At 32.7% G+C, this 21,977-nt stretch overlaps 1 protein-coding gene across 9 annotated transcripts in view; it reads left to right on the top strand.

The window, feature by feature from the left end:
- The window catches only part of Ih (hyperpolarization activated cyclic nucleotide gated potassium channel Ih), a 178,078-nt gene that overhangs the window by 149,564 nt on the left and 6,537 nt on the right, over window positions 1-21,977 (top strand). For 7 of the 9 annotated variants that reach the window (XM_085197480.1, XM_085197482.1, XM_085197489.1 and 4 more), the window contains 3 exons: window positions 19,571-19,734; window positions 20,014-20,156; window positions 21,365-21,502. In XM_085197480.1, coding sequence (XP_085053606.1) covers window positions 19,571-19,734; window positions 20,014-20,156; window positions 21,365-21,502 — 445 coding nt within the window. The remainder of the gene's footprint in view (window positions 1-19,570; window positions 19,735-20,013; window positions 20,157-21,364; window positions 21,503-21,977) is intronic. The other 2 variants (XM_085197481.1, XM_085197483.1) reach the window with 1 other exon arrangement.

The raw sequence follows: 21,977 nt of genomic DNA, 5'->3' as shown, positions 1-21,977 counted from the left end.
TAATATACATATAAGACATTTTCAGTTTCACGATGTATCACGCAAAGCACTCCGTTCTCGCTCAACGCTTTTTGCCTTTTTTATGTTACCAGCGCGAGGTAAATGTTCCTCCTGTATATCCCTTCAAAAAATACAGGAGAAACAGAAATTAAAATAAATCTTGAATTCTTAGAAAGTAAGTTGAAAACGCAACTAAAACTAAATAAAAGTTATAAATCTGTAAAATAGCAGCAAGCAAGAACCAATCCACATTTATTTGTTCCGAATATTATCAAGTAAAATGTGACGAATCGATTTATCGGAACGGCGTTCTTAAATTTTCGGTAAATTGCAAATTTAGCGTGAAATGCTCGGTAAATCGATATTTTAGGGTTACCTCTTGTTTTAAATTGTATTACTCTTTGGACTTACATATATTTTTTCTTCTAAGCCACGATATTACTATTACAATTGTAAATGTGCTTTTAATATTTGTTAATATTTAGTCTTGTGTGTCTTTTATTTGAGTTGGACTATCCCCACGCAATGCCTTCAGAATTCGGCAGAAAACCCCCTTCTGCCTACCTCGCTATACTGGTATCTGAAAAAAAAACCTTAATATATTACTATACCACTGCTCACTTGTTCTACAAGATATTAATTTTTACATTATAAATACTTTTTTCCAAAAAAAAAAAGTTTGAGATTCGCAGTTTTCTTGCATACATGGCAACCCTAATAGGCAAGTAAGATAAGTTATGTAAAACCGCGGCCACCTGTACATTATGCATTCCTCGTTTTACGACTAGCTTTAAAAATGCTCCCACTGACTCCGAAGTGTTTCACTCTGAACGACTGACTGTACATTTCCATAAGAAATAGGTCAAAGAATAAATGTGTGCATCAAAATAGATTATTTGCATTTATAAATACATTTATTTATGTTTTAATTGTTTCTCTTGCACAGCTTTGAAAAATGTGTTTCTTTTTATATTCGTAAATATGTATATCGTTGTTAGTGATATACATAATTTTTTTTTTACTATAGTAAATATAAGCAAATAGGTATTTTGATTTAGACAACCTTGAAGTTAGCATCAATTGTCTTTTTTTCAGCTTCACGCTGTATCCCGCATGTAGAATGTAAAGACACTCTGCCCCCTACTTTCCGACACTTCACCAATTCTGGAGGCACTTCCGGTTGAGTGGCGGAACTCAATGCCTTTGCATCGACACCAGAGCGAGAATATGAAATTTCCTCGTGTAGGAATTGAACCCACCACCTTTTGCTTGTATCCCTGCGCCACAACTGGCCTTATTTAAATATGTCTTTAACAAAGTAATAATGACCTTAAAGTTTTTGAAACGCAATCATATATCAAGTGTTAAATATAGAATCACGAATCTCGTGACATGCCTATCGTTTAAGCAACGATTAGTATTATTTTGGCATATATATTTTGAGGTTTTGTAAGCCTTTTACCTATACCTTTTACATATACCTACAGACAAATCTACATTTAGTAAAACATTAATCTTATTTTTTTATTTTCAAACTAGTGGACCCGAACGCGGCTACGCCCGCTTCAACTATACGAATATTTATTAAATATATTTATGAAATTATTTTCAGTTTTCAATAGAGAGATGCGTTAAGCAAGCTCATTTTGGATGACGTTTTCTAACAACAAACTTTGCAAATCGTTGCGGCGACGGTTGTTATTAACATGGCGGAATAAATTGCATGTCCAATTAATAAATATTTTAATATATTGGTATATATCGAAAATATTACAAATATGAGAAAAAAAGTATCCTATGTTCATCCCGAGACCCTCAAGTATCTCTATATGAGTATTTTATCACAATTAAATTAGCGGTTTGGCCCTGATTGCGTAAAAGACAGACAGACAGACAGAGTTACTTTTGAATTTATAATATAGGTATGGATATATCCTGCGACCCGTCGTGGCGCAGCGACAGGAACGTGCGACTGAAAACATGACAGATTGTGGGTTCGATTCTCACTATAGATATAATGATATATTTTCATTTCCTCGTTCTGGTGACGAGTAAAACACGGCGTTGAGTTCCTCTAGAATTCGGCTAAAAGTGGGAAACGGACGTGTCTCAATGAGAACGAAATTTTTTAAAATGTTATGAATGTTAAGAAAAACATTAATGAATTTACCAAAATCCGTAATCCCAGAAAATATGAGAGAATTTTCTATATCACGATTTTAAAAAAATGTGAAAAGACGTTTGTGCGTTAAAGATTATTACCAAATTAATGATTTTCTAAATCATAACACGCCTTGGGAATGACATGCTCGGTTCAGTCTGTTTTGAGTTTCAAAAAATTAAGCATGTAGCTTTTCTATAAAGTTCTAAAAAAAATTCTTTTGTATAAAGTTATTTGGCTTTGATAGTTTTAGCATAACATTTTGAAGTAGCTTCAATTACAAACCTAATCAAAGTATTTATTTCTGTATGCTATATGAAATAACCTTACGTAACCTAATTCATATTATTCGTTACGATCTATACGCAAGAAATTTCAATTTCCATCGCTCGCAGTGTTATTTCAGCACGGGCGGTAACCTTGATGTCTGAACAATGGAAACCAGTACAAAGCCCTGGCCCCAGGTGCTTCGGTGAAGAGACCCTTGCCTTGAGACCTCTCGAACCTGCCGACGATGCCCTCTAAATTTTTGCCTTGTATTCACATCTTGATAACACGAAATTGTTTAAAATAATTTTTGTTAACTGTAACTAATACTGTCTCAAGGCTTTCTGTTTGAAGATCTAATCTGAAAGGCATGATATAAAGTTGTCAATTTTGATAATAATACAAATATTCCAATTGAAAGTTAATATTTTTCTAATATCTTTTTTAACTTAACGTTGTATCCCGTAGATAACAGGGTAGGCAAAGAGAATATAGTGTTAAAACACTCCGTTGCCCATTTAATCTAATACAAATGTTTTATTGTTATTTTCTTTTGCTGTAGGTTTTTTCCTGCAGAATTATAGTAATATTAAAAAACTTATTCAAATATTTTCAAAAACATCCGTTCAAGAACATCCCAAATGTGACGTTAATATATTTTTCAATTTAACTTTGCCCGTTCCCTTGTAAATGTTTAGGAGTCAAAGTTCTCGACTTATATGCATTCATATTTATTTATTTTTACTATTTATCCATGTTTTTATACCATTCAAAGCTTCAGTACGTTACGTTCAATTTTAATATTTTTTTTTTAACTTTATGCTGTATCCCGCAGGGTACTTAGTGGAGTACCAGATGAACCTAATGTTAAATCACTCCGTTCCTCACTTTCCATATAATTCTGGAGACATGGCGTGTTGAGTGAAGTGGTGGAAATCAAAGCCACGCTTTTGCTCGTTACCAGAGGAAATATTAAGCAATTCATTTCCACGAGTGGGAATCGAACCCACAACCAATCACGTACCCCTGCGCTAATCGACTCTAATAATATAGATGTTTACATATTATATTGAATTTGTTACCTACTAGATTGTGATTACAGTAAAAGTGATGGCCTAGTTGCGTTAGCCTCAATCGATATTCACTGATTGCGCTTAGATGCAAATATAGGATTATTTTATAAAGTAGTAGTAGTAAAGCGGGGAACAGAGTGTCTTAACACTAGTTTCTCTCTACCTATCCTGCTGTGTGCGGGATACGGCGTGAAGCTGATTTTTTTTTGGTATTTCTTAAATATATCTCTTACCTGCACGTTTGACCTTGGACATCGATGAAGTCAGTCACGAGGTGAACTTAATTTAGTAATTGTGTTCTTTTTAGTTTGTTATTATATTATGAGTTACATCTTTTTATACTTATGTACCTTAATAATTTAAATGTAGTCAGTTTTTTTTTATTTATGAAGCTAGCGTTTTTGCTCGTAATTATATTTTTGACCACAAAAAATCGACTTCTTCAATTTGAACCGGATCCCATAATCAGAACCTAGTCAAACTGTCATCAAACTAGCCTTGAAGTATCCTTTCCAATAAAAACAATAATCGCAGTCGGTTGGCGGGATATTGAGTTATTCGTCCATTTGTCACAAATACTCAAGACGAAGAAAGATTTTCTCATGGATACTATTGTCAGAAATAGACCAAATTATGGGATATTTTGGGAAATTACCAAATAGGACCACACGGGAAGCACTAGCTTTTAAATAAAAAAGAATCATCACAATCAGTTCACCCAGTCAAAAATTCTCTAACAAACATAAAAACAGTCGAATTGATAACCTCCTTTTAGGAAGTAGGTTAAAAAAAGAAAAACCTATGCAGAAAATCATCATCAAATGGACAATTGGTAATGTAAACTGGATCATTATCTAAATGACGTGTAGTTTGCACACTTTTGTCTATACAATGGTGAATGGCGACATAGATATTTCATTCATCTCCATACAATTACAGAATACATATAACATTAGTTGGGTTTACAATATTGATATTTGTTTGGAGAATGGGTGACTTTTTAAATTATTTTTTTGCTTTTGAGCATTTTGTATCTCGTTTCTTTGAATATATCCATATTCATCCATACATATAATTTGTACTTAATTTAGTAATAAATATCTTCTATATATATATTAAATCGAAAGGTCACTCACTCATCACGAAATCTCAGAAACTACATGTGCTAGGAATCTCAAATTTTGCATAGGAGTATTGTTATAAGACGTAGGTGCTTGCTAAGACGGGAATTTGCAATATTCGACTTCTAAGGGGTTGTTTTTGGGGTCGAAAGTTTGTATGGAACTTCGTTACTACAAATGCTAGGAGACTCAAATTTTACATGGACGTCACTTATAGGACGTAGGTACTCATGGAGACAGAAATTAATAATAAAGTAGGTCACGCAGGCGAAGCCGCAAGCGGGCCGCTAGTATTAAATAAAAAATATATTTAGTACTTTTTAACATAAGGAAAAAAATTATATCATCGCTATATATTATCATATATATTTTAACTTTACACCTTATGTTGCACATAGCAGTACAGGAAGACTTTTTTTAACGAATTCACCACCTTGAGAAGCAGAACTCAACGCCACACTACTTAAAAGAGCATGAAAATGTAAATTATTAATTCCGCCAAAGACGATCGAACCCACAACCATCGTATATGCAGTCAGGGTCTATCCACTGCACCTCAATAACCCTTACATTACATAAAACTTGTTTTGACGATAAATAATCTTACATTTCCGGATATCCCAAACCTCATATTACGTAACACGCGTGTACCAAATCTGTATGTAGGTAGATACCTGTAGGTAGAATTATATTTATACCTTTGTGGCATATTGGAAACCCAATCTAGTGGCGGGGTTTAGTATAATGATTTCCCTGCAGGCCAGTAAATATTTGCCGTACAGTATAATCTAATAAAACAACAGTAGAATTGGGACTGTCCATATGACGTAAATGAATTAAATTTAACTTTTTTTTTTGCTTCATGCTGTATCACGCACATAGGAGGGGAGGCATGGGGAATCAGGGAACCTAGTGTTAAGACATTTAAAGACCGTTCCCATTAGGACATTCTCGATCTCCACTTCCCGCTGAATTCTGGACATGTTGTGCGTTGAGTGGCAGCACATAACGCCGCACTTTACCTCGTTACCAAATCGAGGTAATTAAAATATTATTCATTTTATTTCCTCGAGTAAAAATGGAACCTACAACTTGTCACGTTGTCCTCACAGGTTTGTATCCCTGCGTTGTAACTGGCCTCAAATTTTATTTTATCTTTATTAGCTAAATAGAAAAAAAAACTTTCATTTTATATTCTGAAGGTATTTAGAAATACATTGTAACTGTCAACTAATCGACTATAATATACTAGCATCTTTAAAACTAATTATGAAAGTAGGACGTGCAAATCTTGAATCAGCGTGTGGTGCTCATCAGGCCCTTGAAATTAATTGGAGATGTTTGGAACACATCTCAGCCTTTGTGATAATGGCTATCCACTCTCTATATGTCTAAAAATGTAAATTGATCCGACCCCAATAGCCTATAATAATTTAATTTTAAGTGTAGTTTTGCGACATATACCAATTTTTTTAGCTTAACTCTCTATCACACACACAACAGGGTGGGCAGAGAGAATTCCCCATTTTCAGCCGAATTCGGGGAGTAGTAAAAATGTAAGTTTAAATAAATATTTTATGTCCACAAATGGGAGTCGAACCAGTAGCTTTTATAATTACACAATTATGCGCCTACGCCACGAATAGTTTTGTCCGTGGCCGTTTTTTCCTTTTGATTTTTGATACTGAACCCTAAAAATATCATGAAATCTATTAAAACAAGCTGTTTTTCTAGAATTATAAACGTAGCTTGTTTTGTTTACACGAGACCTACGTATATTGAATGCAGGCTCAAATTTCACCTTACAACCTATTGTTCCATTATGTATAGGGTCTGAAAGGAAACTTACATTGGTAATTCAATTTTCAACACAAAGCTGAGAGCGTAATTGACGTGTGCTTGGCATTTGCAATTTGCCAAATACTACAGCATCAATTGTATTGTACGAACACCACTTATTTGAATATTTTTTCAAGTATTTTATGGTGCAAGTGTATGAACTCGAGGGAATGAATTATTGTTTATGAATATTTTCATTTCTTCGCTCTGGCACCAAGGCCGCCACTCAGTGAGGAACGGAGGGTCCTAACATTAGGTTCCCTCTGTCTACCCTGATGTAAACAAGATTACGAGTTCAACTTTTACTTCACCTGAAGAAGGTTGCTGGCTTTGACTGGATGCGAAAGGCCCTCCGCCTTTCGGGAGGTTCGGGAGCTTTGGCGCGCCTATGTCCAGCAGTCGACCCGAAAATGCTGATTTGATTGATTTTGATTGATTGACGAGTTCAACTTTTACTTGAGTGTTACTGATACAGAGTTTTATTTACTAAAATCTTCCTTCCGTCTTTCCGTTCCATTCTGTCATCTAAAATGCAATAAATATTCTTATTATTTCCATCTGAGCAAGAAACAATATCAATACACATTTTAAAAGTATGAATGTAATAATAATATTCCTTTTTATATAGAATAAATTATATTTTATCAAATTTTTTTCTTTTCTAACAATTAACAACATAAAAAACGATGCTTTGCATCACATTTTTAATAGTCATCTTCATGTGTTTCCAACTAAAACCCAAGCCCGTAACCTACTTTTGTTTGAATGGCTTATTGTACCGGTATTATTATGACATGGTAGGTGCCTACGGAAGTTGCGAATATTTTTAGTAGGCAATTTGTCAACAATTGTAACTGGGACGCGGGCGGCTCGTTGGCCCTCGCAAAGGTCAAACTTGCCTCCTTGACATTACCATCGAAGTGAAATATATTGAATGTTGCCATTGCTCTGCTAGTCGCAAAATAAATATATATGTGTATTTACAAAGGAAAAAAGTTAAAAAGTATTAAAATTAATAGACTGGCTAAAAATAAACACTATTAATATGTGTTTGTTTTACCTACTACTCGAAATATATTTAAAGAAGTTAGAAGTTCAAGAAGTAAATTTATATAATTGTAATAACCATCAAAATATATGATTTAAGAAAAAAAAAGTAGTTCCACGGTAAGTCGCTTATAACAGAGTAGGCTAAGGGTACCTTTTGTTAATTAAGACACTGATCCCAACTTACCGCCTAATTTTCGAGACATTACCTGAGACGCGCATTGTCTTTGTCTTAAAAATTGGACTCGTGTTTGTTGCAGTTTGTTACTAGAGGGAGATAATGAAAATAATTCTACGGAGAGGGAATCAAATCCACAACCACCACCAGAACACAGGCACCACCTTGCGTTAACAGGCCGACGCGACCTGCCGCTGACATCCTCTGTACTCGCATATAAAAAAAATATGTTTTTAATATAAACATTGTTATCTAACCCATCTCATATTTTAGCAGCCCTTGACCTTCTAAAGGTTTTTATTTACATAGTTTTTATATACAAGACATTTGATGACAAATTTTACCTTTTTTATGTAAATAAGGAAGTTTACATAGAGAATATTCCTTTATTAATAAATTTACGATTACCATCGTCAACTCCTTAGTTTTAGTTTATAGCTGACTTTAGAGCAAGTATTTTTTAATATTTACAATTCTTCTTGAGGCCAGTCGTTACGTAGGGTCATAAAGTGTGACTGTAAACGCAACTGGTTGTAGGTTCGATCCCCAATCGAAGAAATGAAATATTTATTTAAATTTATATTTCCATTTCTTCGCTATGGTGACGTTGAGTTACGCCATTCAACATGCAATGCCTCGAGAATTCGTCGAAAAGTAGGGAACGGAGTGTCTTAATTCTAGGTTCCCTCTGCCCACCCTACCATGTACGGATACAGCGTAAAGCTGATTTAATATATTTTTTAATTATCCTGTATTTCAAAGACGTGATGATGAAACCCTACCCCATATTTTTACTGAAATTTTTGAGTTTTCAGAACTAAGAATCCAATCTACAACCCTTGCTCAAATTATAGCTTCCTACGAACTGCACTATAATGGCATACTAATATTATAAGTGAATTAAATATAACGAAAACATATATCCGTTGGGCACTACCGTTTGCCGTGTATAGAAATGGAAGCGTGATGTTATCCACTTATACGAGGCCTACCTGTGACCCAACATTCCGTGATAAAACGTAATTGAACATATTTGTATGTATGTACGTCTAACATACATTGGTAATAATTTTGTTTCGTATTAAATCGATTCAGAATATTATTAACGAAAATCTTGTTTACTTATATACGTTTTTATTACTATATTTGTTGTTTACTTATTTAAGGAAGATGGCTTATTGGAGTCACGCCTTTAAAAGCCAACAGCACATAACACATTTGCTAAAAGTAAAGAAATGATTGTAAATTCATCACAGAAGAAAAAAAAAACTTATATACGTTTATGTTGTGGTTTATAAATTATATGGTTTTTTTTTCCAAAAATTATATATTTCAACTATTTGTACAGAAAGAGGTCAATTGTGGCGTATGGGTTGTGTGTTCGATTCCTACTCGAGGATTTGTTTAATACTTTCATTTTTTTCGTTTCGGCGGTGAGTTCCACTGAACACGCAATGCCTCCAGAATTAGATGGAAAGTGGGGCACGGAATTGTCGTAAAGTTAAGGAAATAAGTTTTTATTTATGCATCATTCCAGGATCCAATTGATGATGATAAGATTTGCCCTAAATAAAAAGTTAAATTTATTATTGACAATGTGTTATTATATGCAAAATGTTATCATATATACGAGTATTTTCCTACTTCTAAACATTTTTCAATTCGATTTTTTATTACACTTAGCTCTATAAAGAGAATGTAGGTATAAAGGTGAACGAATCATTACCATTAGAATTGCGCCTCCGAGACTCTGATAATAAAATGGAAAAATATTGGAAGTTTTCCCAATGGTCGGACATTTGCACCGAGTAAATATCTTAAAAGTAATTTCTATATCTTCCAATTATTATAAATTATAAATTCTGCTTATAGATTCAGATTTCAATATTTGATAGTTGATTAAAATATTTTTCACAGAATTTAAATGGTCTTTTTCTTTTTTTTTATACCAAAAATAAATGCTTAGTATTATTGATATTATTTTTTATGACTAACTTCAACATCTTTCCCGCCCAAATTCTATTACTTTTCCTTTAAAGATTATAATATTTATTATTTAATTATTATGTATATTTTAGATTTACGTTTAGATGTGGAAATAAGCATGAAATTATAGCTAATTTAGCAAAAGCTAATCCAAATCAACTGAAATAGACAAGAATGTTTGTCCGTAACGAACAATGTCTAACTCTAGTATTAACATCCGTTTTGATTCGTCATTTGATCGTTGTAACATCTGGTATTCTTCAAAACGTTGTAAAGTTAGCTAAAAATAAACTGGTGATGGATGAAAGCGCTATTGGCGTTTCTGAGTTTTTATTGTCATAAATTATTCTTATATCTGAGGCATTGCTATTGTATATTTCTTCACTTAAATGTACTGCAACTACAGAATAATTTTGTGGAGGGACCCAATGAGACATTTTTTTAAATCATATTGTTAGAAATCAGAAGCGGTTAGCGTTTTTTAAAAAACCCAATAAAAATACGTTACGGATAAAGGTTCCACGTAACTGCCATAAGTGACATGTATGACTCAATAATAATATTTCTCACCAGATACCTTCCAATCAGGGCTTCCGCCTACAAGCAACTGTCCCTGATTGACACAATTCTACTGCTTTTTTTGTCTTTTTCACCGAAATCTACCCACTTTTACACGAGTACGCTAACAATATTTTAAAACTAAAAAAGAAATATTTTATATATTAATATAAACTTTCTCGAATGGAAATCTCAAGTAAGTCACAATATTGGGTGATATAATTATGACTTTGATACATAACAATGGTAGTGGTGATGAGTGTAGGTTCAATCTGAATTCAGAAAGAAGAATTCCTTTCATTTTACCTTTAAATCAATGTCTCGAAATATGGGTACCTAACTATAATATATGGGTTGCCTTGACACAAGGGAAAGCGCGAAGTAGAAAAAAAAAACTTATCTTTAAAAACTTAATCTTTGGTTCTCTAAATTAAAAATGTTTCTTGCATATTTATTTTAAATACTATTATTTTGTATTAAAATGTACGAATATATAATATATACAACATATTAAATATAAGGAAGTAAATGCTAGATGGATATGTTTGCTTATACTTGAGATCAAGTGCAGTCCACATAAAAAATAATTGCTATATTCATTAACGTCATGTCGTGATGTCAGATACTACTATCTTGGAACCGCTTTACACCAAATATCGTCGTTGCGCTTGCCAAAACCGCTATGTGTTTTTAGTCAAGTTTTCAGGAGAGACAAAAAACTATCTTATTTATTAAATAATAGCTTTATCAAAAAGTTATAAATGCAGTATGGTGACAAAATATGTTATGTTTGAACTGAGATACAAGCGAAAATAATAAAATGTACCCTTTATCTGCAATAATTTTTTTTAACCATTTTGATGCACATATCAGATTTGTCTTGTAACCACCATTTCTTACAAGTGAAAAATATGCACATATCAGTTTTGTAAAAGAACATAATCGGATTTATTTAATGTAACATGAGAGTATTTAATGTATAATGAGAATAACAACAATGTATTAAACTTAAAACAAATATGTATACTAATGATTAGTAGAGTGATAAACGTACGGAATTGTTAGTTTGGCCCTTTTTTACGTGAAAATAGTTAATCTGATAACGATAAAACAGTATGGTACTGGTATATTAATCTTATGGTTATTAATACTAATAATAATTGACAAAAAAATGTTTAATAGAAAACTCGAAGTGTTGTTAGAAAGTGGTTAGGAAAGGTTTATGACTGAGCCTTTAATGCTTATCCCTTCAATAACTAGGTAAATTTAATTTTAATAAGCAGAGCGCGACAGTATTTCACGCCAAAACACCGATTGGCCCTGAATAGGGCCCAGGTTCGGCTTCATATGGAGTACTCTTCTCATCTCTGGGCTGGTGCATCATCATGTAACAGCTTGACTCATTTGATACATACGCATCATATACAACGTAGAGCCGTACGGAACGTTGGAGCCCCAATGATGTTTGGAAGGTTTGACACATTCGCTTTGTACAGAGATATCTCCTCGCTGTGCTTTCTCTACTGCATTTATTACGGGGAGTGTTCTGCAGAAATGTTTGACCTGTTACCTGCCGCCGAATTTTCTAACCGCACAGTACGTCACAAACTGAAGTATCATCCACATCATCTGGATACGTGCCACTCCACGTCTGTGTGGTTTGGTAGGAACTTCCTTCCACGCGCCACGCAACTGTGGAATAGCCTACCTATGGCAGTGGTTTCAGGTTGATACGACGTGGATACCTTCAAAAACCACGTTTTCTCCTTTTTTTTCTCTGATGTTACACGAGGTCGTCGGCGGTGGTGGTCACTTACGATTAGGTAACCTCGTTTAGGTACACTCGTTTGCCTTATCTTTTTTTCAATAAACAAGGAGGGTTTTCCAAGCTGAAGCTGAATAAGGACATATCTGCGATCGACAATCTTGCAATCTAGATTAAGAAACTTAATAACTTTATCAATCGAAAATGAAATTGCAGAAAACATAGACTTTGAATGCCTAATAAAAGAGTTTGCAGATAGAAAAGCAATAATTAATTTTTTTTTTTAAATAAATGGTTATTTCATTGTACCTATTCTCTTTTTTGGATGTTATTGAATTGTAGTTTTGTGGCGCCGAAAAAACTTCGACCAGGGCGCTGGTAGTGCTAAAACCGGCACTGTATACTTCAAACATGTGTGGCGTGATGTGCTTACTCTGCAGTAATGATTAAACTTGAACTTTTGGCCCTAAGCCTAAAACCATTCTCACAGGCTTCTTATAGGAGTTGACTTACAAGAAGGATTTCTTGGTTTACTTTCAGAAGATGATTCTGGTTTGGTGGCATACAATTTATTGGCTTTATCTTTTTAATTTATGTCTTTTAACTTATGGCTCTATCCATGAATTAAAAGTATCGTTGGTTAAGTGTCTTTTACAATTGTATTAGGTACGCCTTTCCTATAACTCTCTGCTTCGTATTGAAGTCGAACTTTTTTTATTGTTGTATATTTCATCAATATCCATCTCCTTGAAGTTTTCTCCAGCTTATTTATCTAGTATGAAGTGACCAGTTCCGAGTTCGGCTGACTTCCGCCTTACAAATTCTCCAGTAGCTTCATCTAGGTACAAATGAGTCATATTTTCAACCAATACTATACCTGCTCGCTCAGAATCTGCTATTTCTATCGGCAGTGACTGAGATTTGAGCTCTGCCTCATTGTATATCGATAAGGTAGGGCTCGAGTGACGGTTCCCCTTAATGTATTACATTACATAATGTATTACATTCCTCATCGAATCATCGCTGCTGGATCATAATTGCACATAACGAATTTGTCATTGCCAAAAATAAAAATGAAGTGCACATATCGATTTTGTTAAATCGACTTCTAGACGGAAATACTATATATTTGTTTTTGTAGGCTATGCAGAGTACTATTTTAATGCTATTTATCGAATAAAAAAAAAATCAAAAAAATACACATAACAGTTTTGGCAGGCGCACCGACGATATATCAAGATAGATAGATACAGCTATCAAGAGCGGCTGCGTTATTCATATCTAATTAGCTTCCACAAAAAGAGAGACAAAGAGTTCTCTTTCTTAGATTGCAAGTTAATTTGTAAATTTTTATATTAAATTTCCTTTTTTATAGCTTCACGGTGCACCCCCGAAACATGGGAACATAGTGTTCAGACTCTCTGTTCCCATTAAGACACTACCGTCCTCCACTTTGCGTTCTGTTGTTTTTCGCTGAATTCTGCGGACATTGCGTGTTGAGTGGTGAAACTCAGAGCGAGTGAAAAATATTGAAAAAAAAAACCATTCATCATTTCTTATACTATTTAGTTTATCTGCCTGCCTGCCTTGAGTTAAAAAAGATAAAGATTAGACAACCAATAAATAAAAAACCAATTAATAATATCATTAAAAATTTTACGAGAAATCAAACAGCATTAGAAACGTGACTTTTTTCTAAACTTAATAGCAAATTGCAGAAAATTCTAAGCTTATAGCAAATACGTAGTTTAAATTGCAATAAAATATAGGTACCCTACGTCCTACGTGCTGGCTCAGTTTTCATCTCTGTTTATCGAACAAGTACTTTCGTTATTGAGTACTATAAAGGTATTTGTTGAATGCCCGGGTCGTTGAGATTTCCGCAAATATCCGCCAATAGAGGATACCTACTTTGAAATTTTCCAAGCTAGCCTTTTTATTTTCTTTTTTAGATGTAATTTTTTTGTTAGTACTTTTTTTTTGTTGCATATTGACCACACTTTAAATAAAGGAAATCGTACTAAAAGAATTACACTTTTAGGATTTAATTACCTAATATTCTTAGTTCTTAGTAGACGTGTTCTTTATATTTTTTATGTAAAGACGATTTTCAAATATTTCAAAAATATCTGATTATTTTTTATACCTTCAGGATATATCCCGCATGTAAAAAGATAGGCAAAGTGAGCCTAGTGTTAAGACACTCTACTCTCCATTTTCCTTTCGAATTCTTTGAATTTCTTTAATTAAAAAGTATAATATTTTTTTACACAATATAATTAACATAAAAAATCTTCCTTCATATTGTATTATATTAAGTTATATAAAGCCTAAATTGACTTCCTCTATAACAATAAAACCTCATAGACGTTGGAAGAACAAAAGCTTCCGGGAGCTAAAGATCCGCCTTGACATCCACGACGTTAATTTAATCTTGCCAAGAATAATAAATTTAATATTTATAAATTATGATAATACTATTATACGAAATATACAAAAACATTTTACAGTTTTTAAAGGCGCAGGAGCACAAGTGTGACTATTCCGAGTTCGATTCCCGCTCGGGGGGTTAAAATTCTTAATATTTTCTTCGCTCTGGTAACCAGGCAAACTAGGGCGTTAAGTTCCGCGGCTCATCAATGCAATGCCTCCAGAATACGGCGGTAAGTGGGGCATGAAATCAGACGGATCGGGACAGAACTTAACGGAAACGGACTACTTAACACTAGGTTCCCAGGCCTTGCTTTTAAATAAGAAAAGCTTTATCTGGCAATAAACTACCGACCTAATCTAGTTTTAACTCGCTTAATATGAAACGTAATAATAATAATATTATTATAGTTTCATAATTATATATATTATAATATAATATAAGATATATAATTTATATCTTTGATTGACGCACAAGATGTATGCCAATAATATGTTATCAGTGTTATCACTTATATATCCGGGTCAAATTAGAACCTACTAGAAACTTGTGCAGTCATCTGTAAATCAATGCACTATTAATTAATGCATATTCGTATATAGGTAGAAATAGGTTTGTTTATAATAGGAGTATTTTAAATATTTAAGGCCGTGATGGCGAATGGGCGCAGTTGAGTGACTGTAAACAAGTTATGGGTTCAATCCCCACTTGAGGGAATGAATTATTTTTATTTCATTTCTTCGGGGAGTTAGAAACGCCTCTTCCCGCTGCCTTACCTGCTATATGCGGAATACAGCGTGAAGCTGATTTTTTAAAAAAATAATTCTTCTAAAATCCGTAACGGTTTAAGTGAGGAAAAAACTATACTATTTAAATTAATGTAAAAATGCTGACTAGGGACATTGGCAGCGTTGCCAGACGTCCCGATTTTGGCAGGATATCCTGATTTTTACCCAAAAAATTCACAGATTATTCCTCGTACTGCGTGAAATCTTCTTTTATTACTTTAAGTTTTTAATTAGCTACTAACATTTTCGCAATACTGGCCCACAAACATCGCGTTACAGTCACACCCTTGTCCTACGGTAGACTGCCTTCTTGGCCTTGTTTATTTTAAATATTTAAAAATCCCACTTTTCACCGAGATAAAATCTGGCAACGGTGGACATTGTCCATTTTAGGCTCATTGAACTTAATTACCGTCGAGTCATATTTATATAGTAGGTACTTAATGAATTGGATTTCGCATTTAACCATTCGATCCATTAATATAAACGGTTTGTATTAATGAAATAGCTTTATTGTTCAACCGATTCACATAATCATTTATGGTAATAACTTTTATTATAATTATATTTTTATTATTATTATATACTTAACTAGCAAAAATTGTTAATTATCTAAAGTGATAATTATTTATTTTCTCAATTATATAATATATCATTATTATTCTATATATGTATATGTTAATATATAAAATATCAAAAATATATAAAAGCAGAGTTTACATGATCCATGAAGCAAGAACAGTCTACATAATAGCAAATTAAAAATGTTCTCTAAAAAATCTTGTAAAATGTAAAGGTATATTATATGCTTACTAGGGGACGCGCGCAGCTTCGCTTGCTTATTTAGGGGCGAAATCTAGAAAACTATGAAACACATGTTCAATTAAATAATTTTAAAAGTCTAAATTTCAAATTTTATAAGAATTGGTGCCGATTTAAAAAATATTCCATACAAACTTTCAACCCCTATTTCACCCCTTTAGGGTTAAAATTTTTCAAAATACGATATAATCTTTTCATTCAACTTTCAATTAATTAACAAATAAAAAATGATAAAAATTAAATTATTCCAATGCTTTTAATCTCCAACCATGTAAAACTACTTACACTATTAAGATTTCATAGAACATTAAAATAATGATAAATGCGTACATAAAATTTCAGCATTACGCAATAGCTAATCTTCTAAATGTCCTAAGAAGGTAAACATTAAAATTTGTCATTCGGAATTTAACGAGCGCAATCGAAGACTTTATACCTATCCGAATCTGAATCGAACACGCGACCACGTCGTAAACAACTTGGAGTACATTTACTAATCTATAATATCTATCTATCTAATATATGAGTTATAAAAGATATATATGATACTCGGGCCAGTAGTGGCGCAGGGGCCCCTCAAGGTAAATAATTACTATTTATTTATCCCTCCCTCATATCATATCCCTCTGCTATATGCTAGATAGAGCGAGAAAACCTACTTAATGAATATATTACGACAAACAGACGATTACAGCATATTTTAACTATTTTACGTATAAAATTTAACCTACATTTAAAACGCTTTTTGCGGTGAATTTTAAAAACAATAAAATACTTTTTTTATTTAACATGAAGAATATGCATATGGAGTTTCAAAAGGATGTTAATTCTACGTTCTTCAAACAAGCTTTAAAAACGTATAACGTTTTAAATTTTCTAAAGAGATATCTAAGCGTATGCATTAGCACTTTAATTTGAGTTCTTTGCCTGTTTTCATAATTTAAAACGTTATCATCAGCTTTAACTCTATAGGGACTTTTATATTAATTAATTAAAATTATGTTTCAATTTCCCACATTCCTTCCCATTTTTTTATTTTAATATTGTGGATTAGGATGAAGCTGAAAAACACTGCTGTAGACAAACAAATCAATTTTTGTATTCCATTTATTATTTTTTTGCCTGTTATTTAAATTGAATTTAGTAGTGATAAAACGTTAATAAACTTTTTTTTATTGATATTTAATTACTTATAATAATAAAAAAATCTAGCCTATTATAATTTACTTTTCACTGCAAAAATAAGCATTGTTTCTTGATATAATTGCGCATTTACATATAAACGTATCACAAGACTGGGCCAAATTAAGGTTAATTAACTACAATTGCGATTTATGGCCATACCGACTTCTTGTAAACAAACAATGTTCAATATTATAGCTATTTTTACCTATAAAACTTATATTTTTTGATATTTTATTATATACAGTACCTACCTACTTAGGTTAGTATATGGTCTTCTAATTCTTCTATTTGTCAATGTTGCAAGACTGCAAAAAAAATATGGTAACAATTTAAAAAAAATATTAAATATTAGTATTAAAGATTCTAATTATACTGACTGAAAATATATTTTATTTCTCCAATTTTTTCTGCTATTGAAATATATTAAATTAGAATAAAATAAACATTGCAACAGTAATTTATCAAACGATCAATACTGAGTTCATCATCTGCGGCATTTACTATGATTATAAAATACAGTTCCACCACAAAATTCATCAGAAAATAGGGAACGGAGTGTTTTAACACCAGGTTCCCTCTGCCTATCCTCCTGTGTAACTAAAAAAAAATAATAAGTAAAAAAATATGCTTAAAAAAAAATCTCTACGCTAATGGGTATACACAGTTCTTCTAGAAGAGCAATTAAAGATCGATCTTCTAATTAATTAGAAGAAAAATGTATGCAACATTTTCCAATTTATCAGAAAATGTAACCTGGAAATAGAATAGGCAGAGGCACTAGAGAAGCATAATTATTGCTCTTCCTCTTAGCAGCTCGTTATTCAAGTTCTTCAAACCAACATGAATAAAATACTACACAAAGGCACTGCGCTAAACCCGCTGACGTGGTTGACATGAGCTCCAGCCTTGCATAAGTCTGATTTACGAGTTTATATTTACGTGTTCCTATGTTATACCACTTGCCCCGTATTTTCTAATTACGTTGGATTATCACGTTCAAACACGGTGCGTTCTCACGGTTGTATTACACGGTGTTTACTTTTAATCCTATTCTTGTGTGTTTTCTTAAGAAAATGATAAATTTTCCTTTTAATTGTTAACTTTCTTAAATATGTGTTAAACGTAAGCATCAAACACAATTTTCAAACAATTAAATTAGCTATATGATGTCCGTATTATTTTTGTTCTACAAGTTTTTTTTTTTTTACTTTACGTTGTATCTGGCATGTAGCAGGGTAGCCAGAGGGAGCTTAGTGTTAAGACACTACGCCCCCTTCTTTCCGCGGAATTCTGGAAACATTGTGTGTTGATTGTGTGGCCTCTCTACGCTTATATAACAATATAATTTATTTCCTCATCTAATATTTGTTTTAAAGCTTATTTCGTATGCTTGTGAAACCATTTTTAACATAGTCAAAATAATATACGAATTTGAAACGCTCACAGCCTACTCTCGACAGTCGACTTATTGTGTACATTTTTCTGGCTTATTGTTCGAAATTACCGTCATTTACTTCATTTTAACCGCGTCGCGGAGAGTGCCTGCCGAGTGCCGACCGACAAAAACATTTGCTATAATAGTCCTGTCGTAGGTATTGGCCGGATAACAATATTAAACTTCATTTTTGTTGTTGAATCGTTTTAGCCATTTTTATTAAGCTACTAGCGGACGCGCGCAGCTTCGCTTGCTTATTTAGGGTGAATTTTAATAGACCATGAAACACGTCTTCAATTAAATATTTTTAAGAGTCTAAATTTCAAATATTATAAAAATCGGTGCTAATTTAAAAAAAAACCATTCAAATTTTCAACCCCTATTTCACCCTTTTAGGGTTAAAATTTTTCATAATCCCTTCTTAGTGGATGTCCAGATTACAAAAGTAAACATCTGTCCAAATTTCACGTTTCTACGCACAGCGGTTACGGCTGTGCGTGCGTCTTACCTCAGTCAGTGAGGACAAGTCCTTTTATATATATAGATTAAGGATTAAATAATTTAAAGATATCTTATTTAATTATTTACTTATGTATTTATAAGGACTACCAACAATTTAACACAATTATTATATGTGAACAAAAGACAAATACTAAATCAGTTCTGATTGCTTACAGTTGGGCTCCACGAAATTAGTGATTCATATTTTAAAATTTAAAATTAAATTTCTAATTTTATTGAATAAACGTATATGGAAAAACTATTCAATAACTATCAAGGAAAATGGAAAGAAATAAAGAATGATTTACCTAATATTACGAGATTTTATTATTTCAAATGTATATTTTTAACTTTTCGTTTCTAAAATATCTTTGTAATGCTTTTAAATTGAATAATTTGTTTTTTGGTAACAGGTTCTATTGGGACCTGTGTATGCTTCTACTGCTGGTGGCAAACCTAATCATCCTGCCAGTCGCCATTTCTTTCTTCAACGATGACCTCAGCACACGGTGGATAGCCTTCAACTGTCTATCTGATACTATATTTCTTATAGATATCGTCGTTAATTTTAGAACAGGTAAAATCTACTTCTGTAACTAAATTACAACTATAGAGATATAGCAGGGTAGACAGAGGGAGTCTGGTGTTAAAACACTGCACTCCCCACTTTCTGCCGAATTCTCGATACCAATTCGAAGAAATGAAAATATTAGGTATTTCATACCCTCGAGTGAGAATCGAATCCACCTTGTCACGACCCTGCGCCCCGACTGGCCCCACAATCATAAAATACAATAATTTTAAAATAAATAAATTTCTATTCTCTCTTAAATCCATGTACCGTTTCATATTTCAGGAATAATGCAACAAGACAATGCAGAACAAGTGATATTAGACCCGAAGTTAATAGCAAAGCACTATTTGAGGACATGGTTCTTCCTTGACCTCATCTCTAGTATACCACTAGATTACATATTCTTAATCTTCAACCAGGTAAACGTACGTTGCAATTTGGCCGTGTTCCTATTACTAGTTTTAACTGTCTTTTATGTTTTTAATTCTGTTTCAGCTTGGGTGTTCATTTATTTTTAGCAAAAATTTTTATTTTTGTGTTGGTTTTTTATTATTTCTCATTGTGATATTGACCCAACTGCCACGAGAACGTTCGAGGCGACATCGTGTTTAATATCTTGTATTGTAAAGGTTTCTATGAGACCTGTAAAGGTTTGATTGCAGCACTCTAGATACATCTTCAATTTTATTTCCTTTATATAATTTCACAACTATACAAAAGTATTTGCACGGATTGCAACCCATATAAATTTTCTATAAGATCTCATCATTTCTTATTCTTCTTTCGCTTCATCGCTGGGATCTATCAATGATTTTCTATACGTATTGGGTATTGGATTATTTCTCTGACTTTGGGCTTTTAAAAAGCACATTTCTTCTTTGTGCACCATCTATTCTAAGTCGAACTTCCAATGCACAACTATTTCTATATACTCTTGCCACAGAATGGTTGTTGACTGCACGTTATCAATTTCTCTTTAAATAAGTACATTTTATATTATCTTTACATTCACTTTATGAAAGCATGGTATTTTATTATAGCATTTTCTTGCTGTTATTTTTTTTTTATTTAGCTGTTTCCTTTATCTATTATTGTCAGCACGTATATATATTACATTTATTATTTTACCCTATCGCCGTAATATGCAACACGACCAAATTGTACTAATTTTATATACATTTCTTTGTTTATACTAACATTTTTTTTATTATAGCTCAACAATTAATAACAACAAAACGACAAATTGTTGTTATGAGTAAAGAAATTTTACCATTTTCTTATACATATATACCTGATTATTAATTATTATATTTATACTTAATAGAACAATTCAATTATTATTACATTTATTCGAAATATAAATTTTCTTAAATTCATTATAATATGTTCATAAAATTTTACATAATAAAAACATAAGTATAATATGTAAAGTATAATATAATGCTTCAGCACTTTTCTTTGGCTGATGTATTTTTAAATCTATCAGTTCAGCAAGTTTGCATGTCTTCACTTGTAATAAAGTTAGGCAATGAATTAATGCTCCATAGTTTAGATTTACAGGAAAATACGACTTTAAGCTGTAAAGCATTCAATACAAAACACTACTAAAACACGTATTTGATTGTGTTTTCAGGACTTTAGCGAAAGTTTTCAAATTCTTCACGCCGGTCGAGCCCTAAGGATACTACGGTTAGCAAAGCTTTTATCACTGGTTCGACTCCTCAGGCTCTCCAGACTCGTCCGATATGTCTCACAATGGGAGGAAGTATATGTAAGCCATCATTTCTAATAGCAACCATGTTTTGTCCATTCTCTTACTAACTACCACTAACACTGCTCTAACACATGACGCTCACATAAACTAACATCAAATTAACACCTAACAACATAATTATATTGGATAAAATATATTTTTTAAAATTGTGTCTTTATTGTTTTCTATATTGGCTATAATGTTTTTTGTAAATAATTGAATATGTGAAATGTTAATGAATACTAAATAATCTGATTTTTTCTATCTAGTCTGTAGAAATTCCTAATGACTTATCATTGGAGTTTGATGTAATCCTAATCTGTACCATTGTCCCCACCCTCCACTGTATGTGAGCCCCACGTCCCGCTCTGCACTTCTCTACTGCTTCTCTGCAAGCTTCTTTCTGCCTGAGCACGCTCTCACTTGAGATATCTAATTCTATCTCTTTTCTATGAGCCCGCGCCGCGCCGCGCCGCGTCCGCGTCTGCCGACC

The sequence above is a fragment of the Heliconius melpomene genome, chromosome 14, assembly GCF_056956725.1.
Source record: "Heliconius melpomene rosina isolate 202511_hmr_F chromosome 14, ASM5695672v1, whole genome shotgun sequence".
Classification (NCBI taxonomy): Eukaryota; Metazoa; Arthropoda; class Insecta; order Lepidoptera; family Nymphalidae; genus Heliconius; species Heliconius melpomene.
The sequence above is the reverse complement of the archived record's forward strand: the minus strand, read 5'-3'. Positions and strand labels throughout refer to the sequence as shown.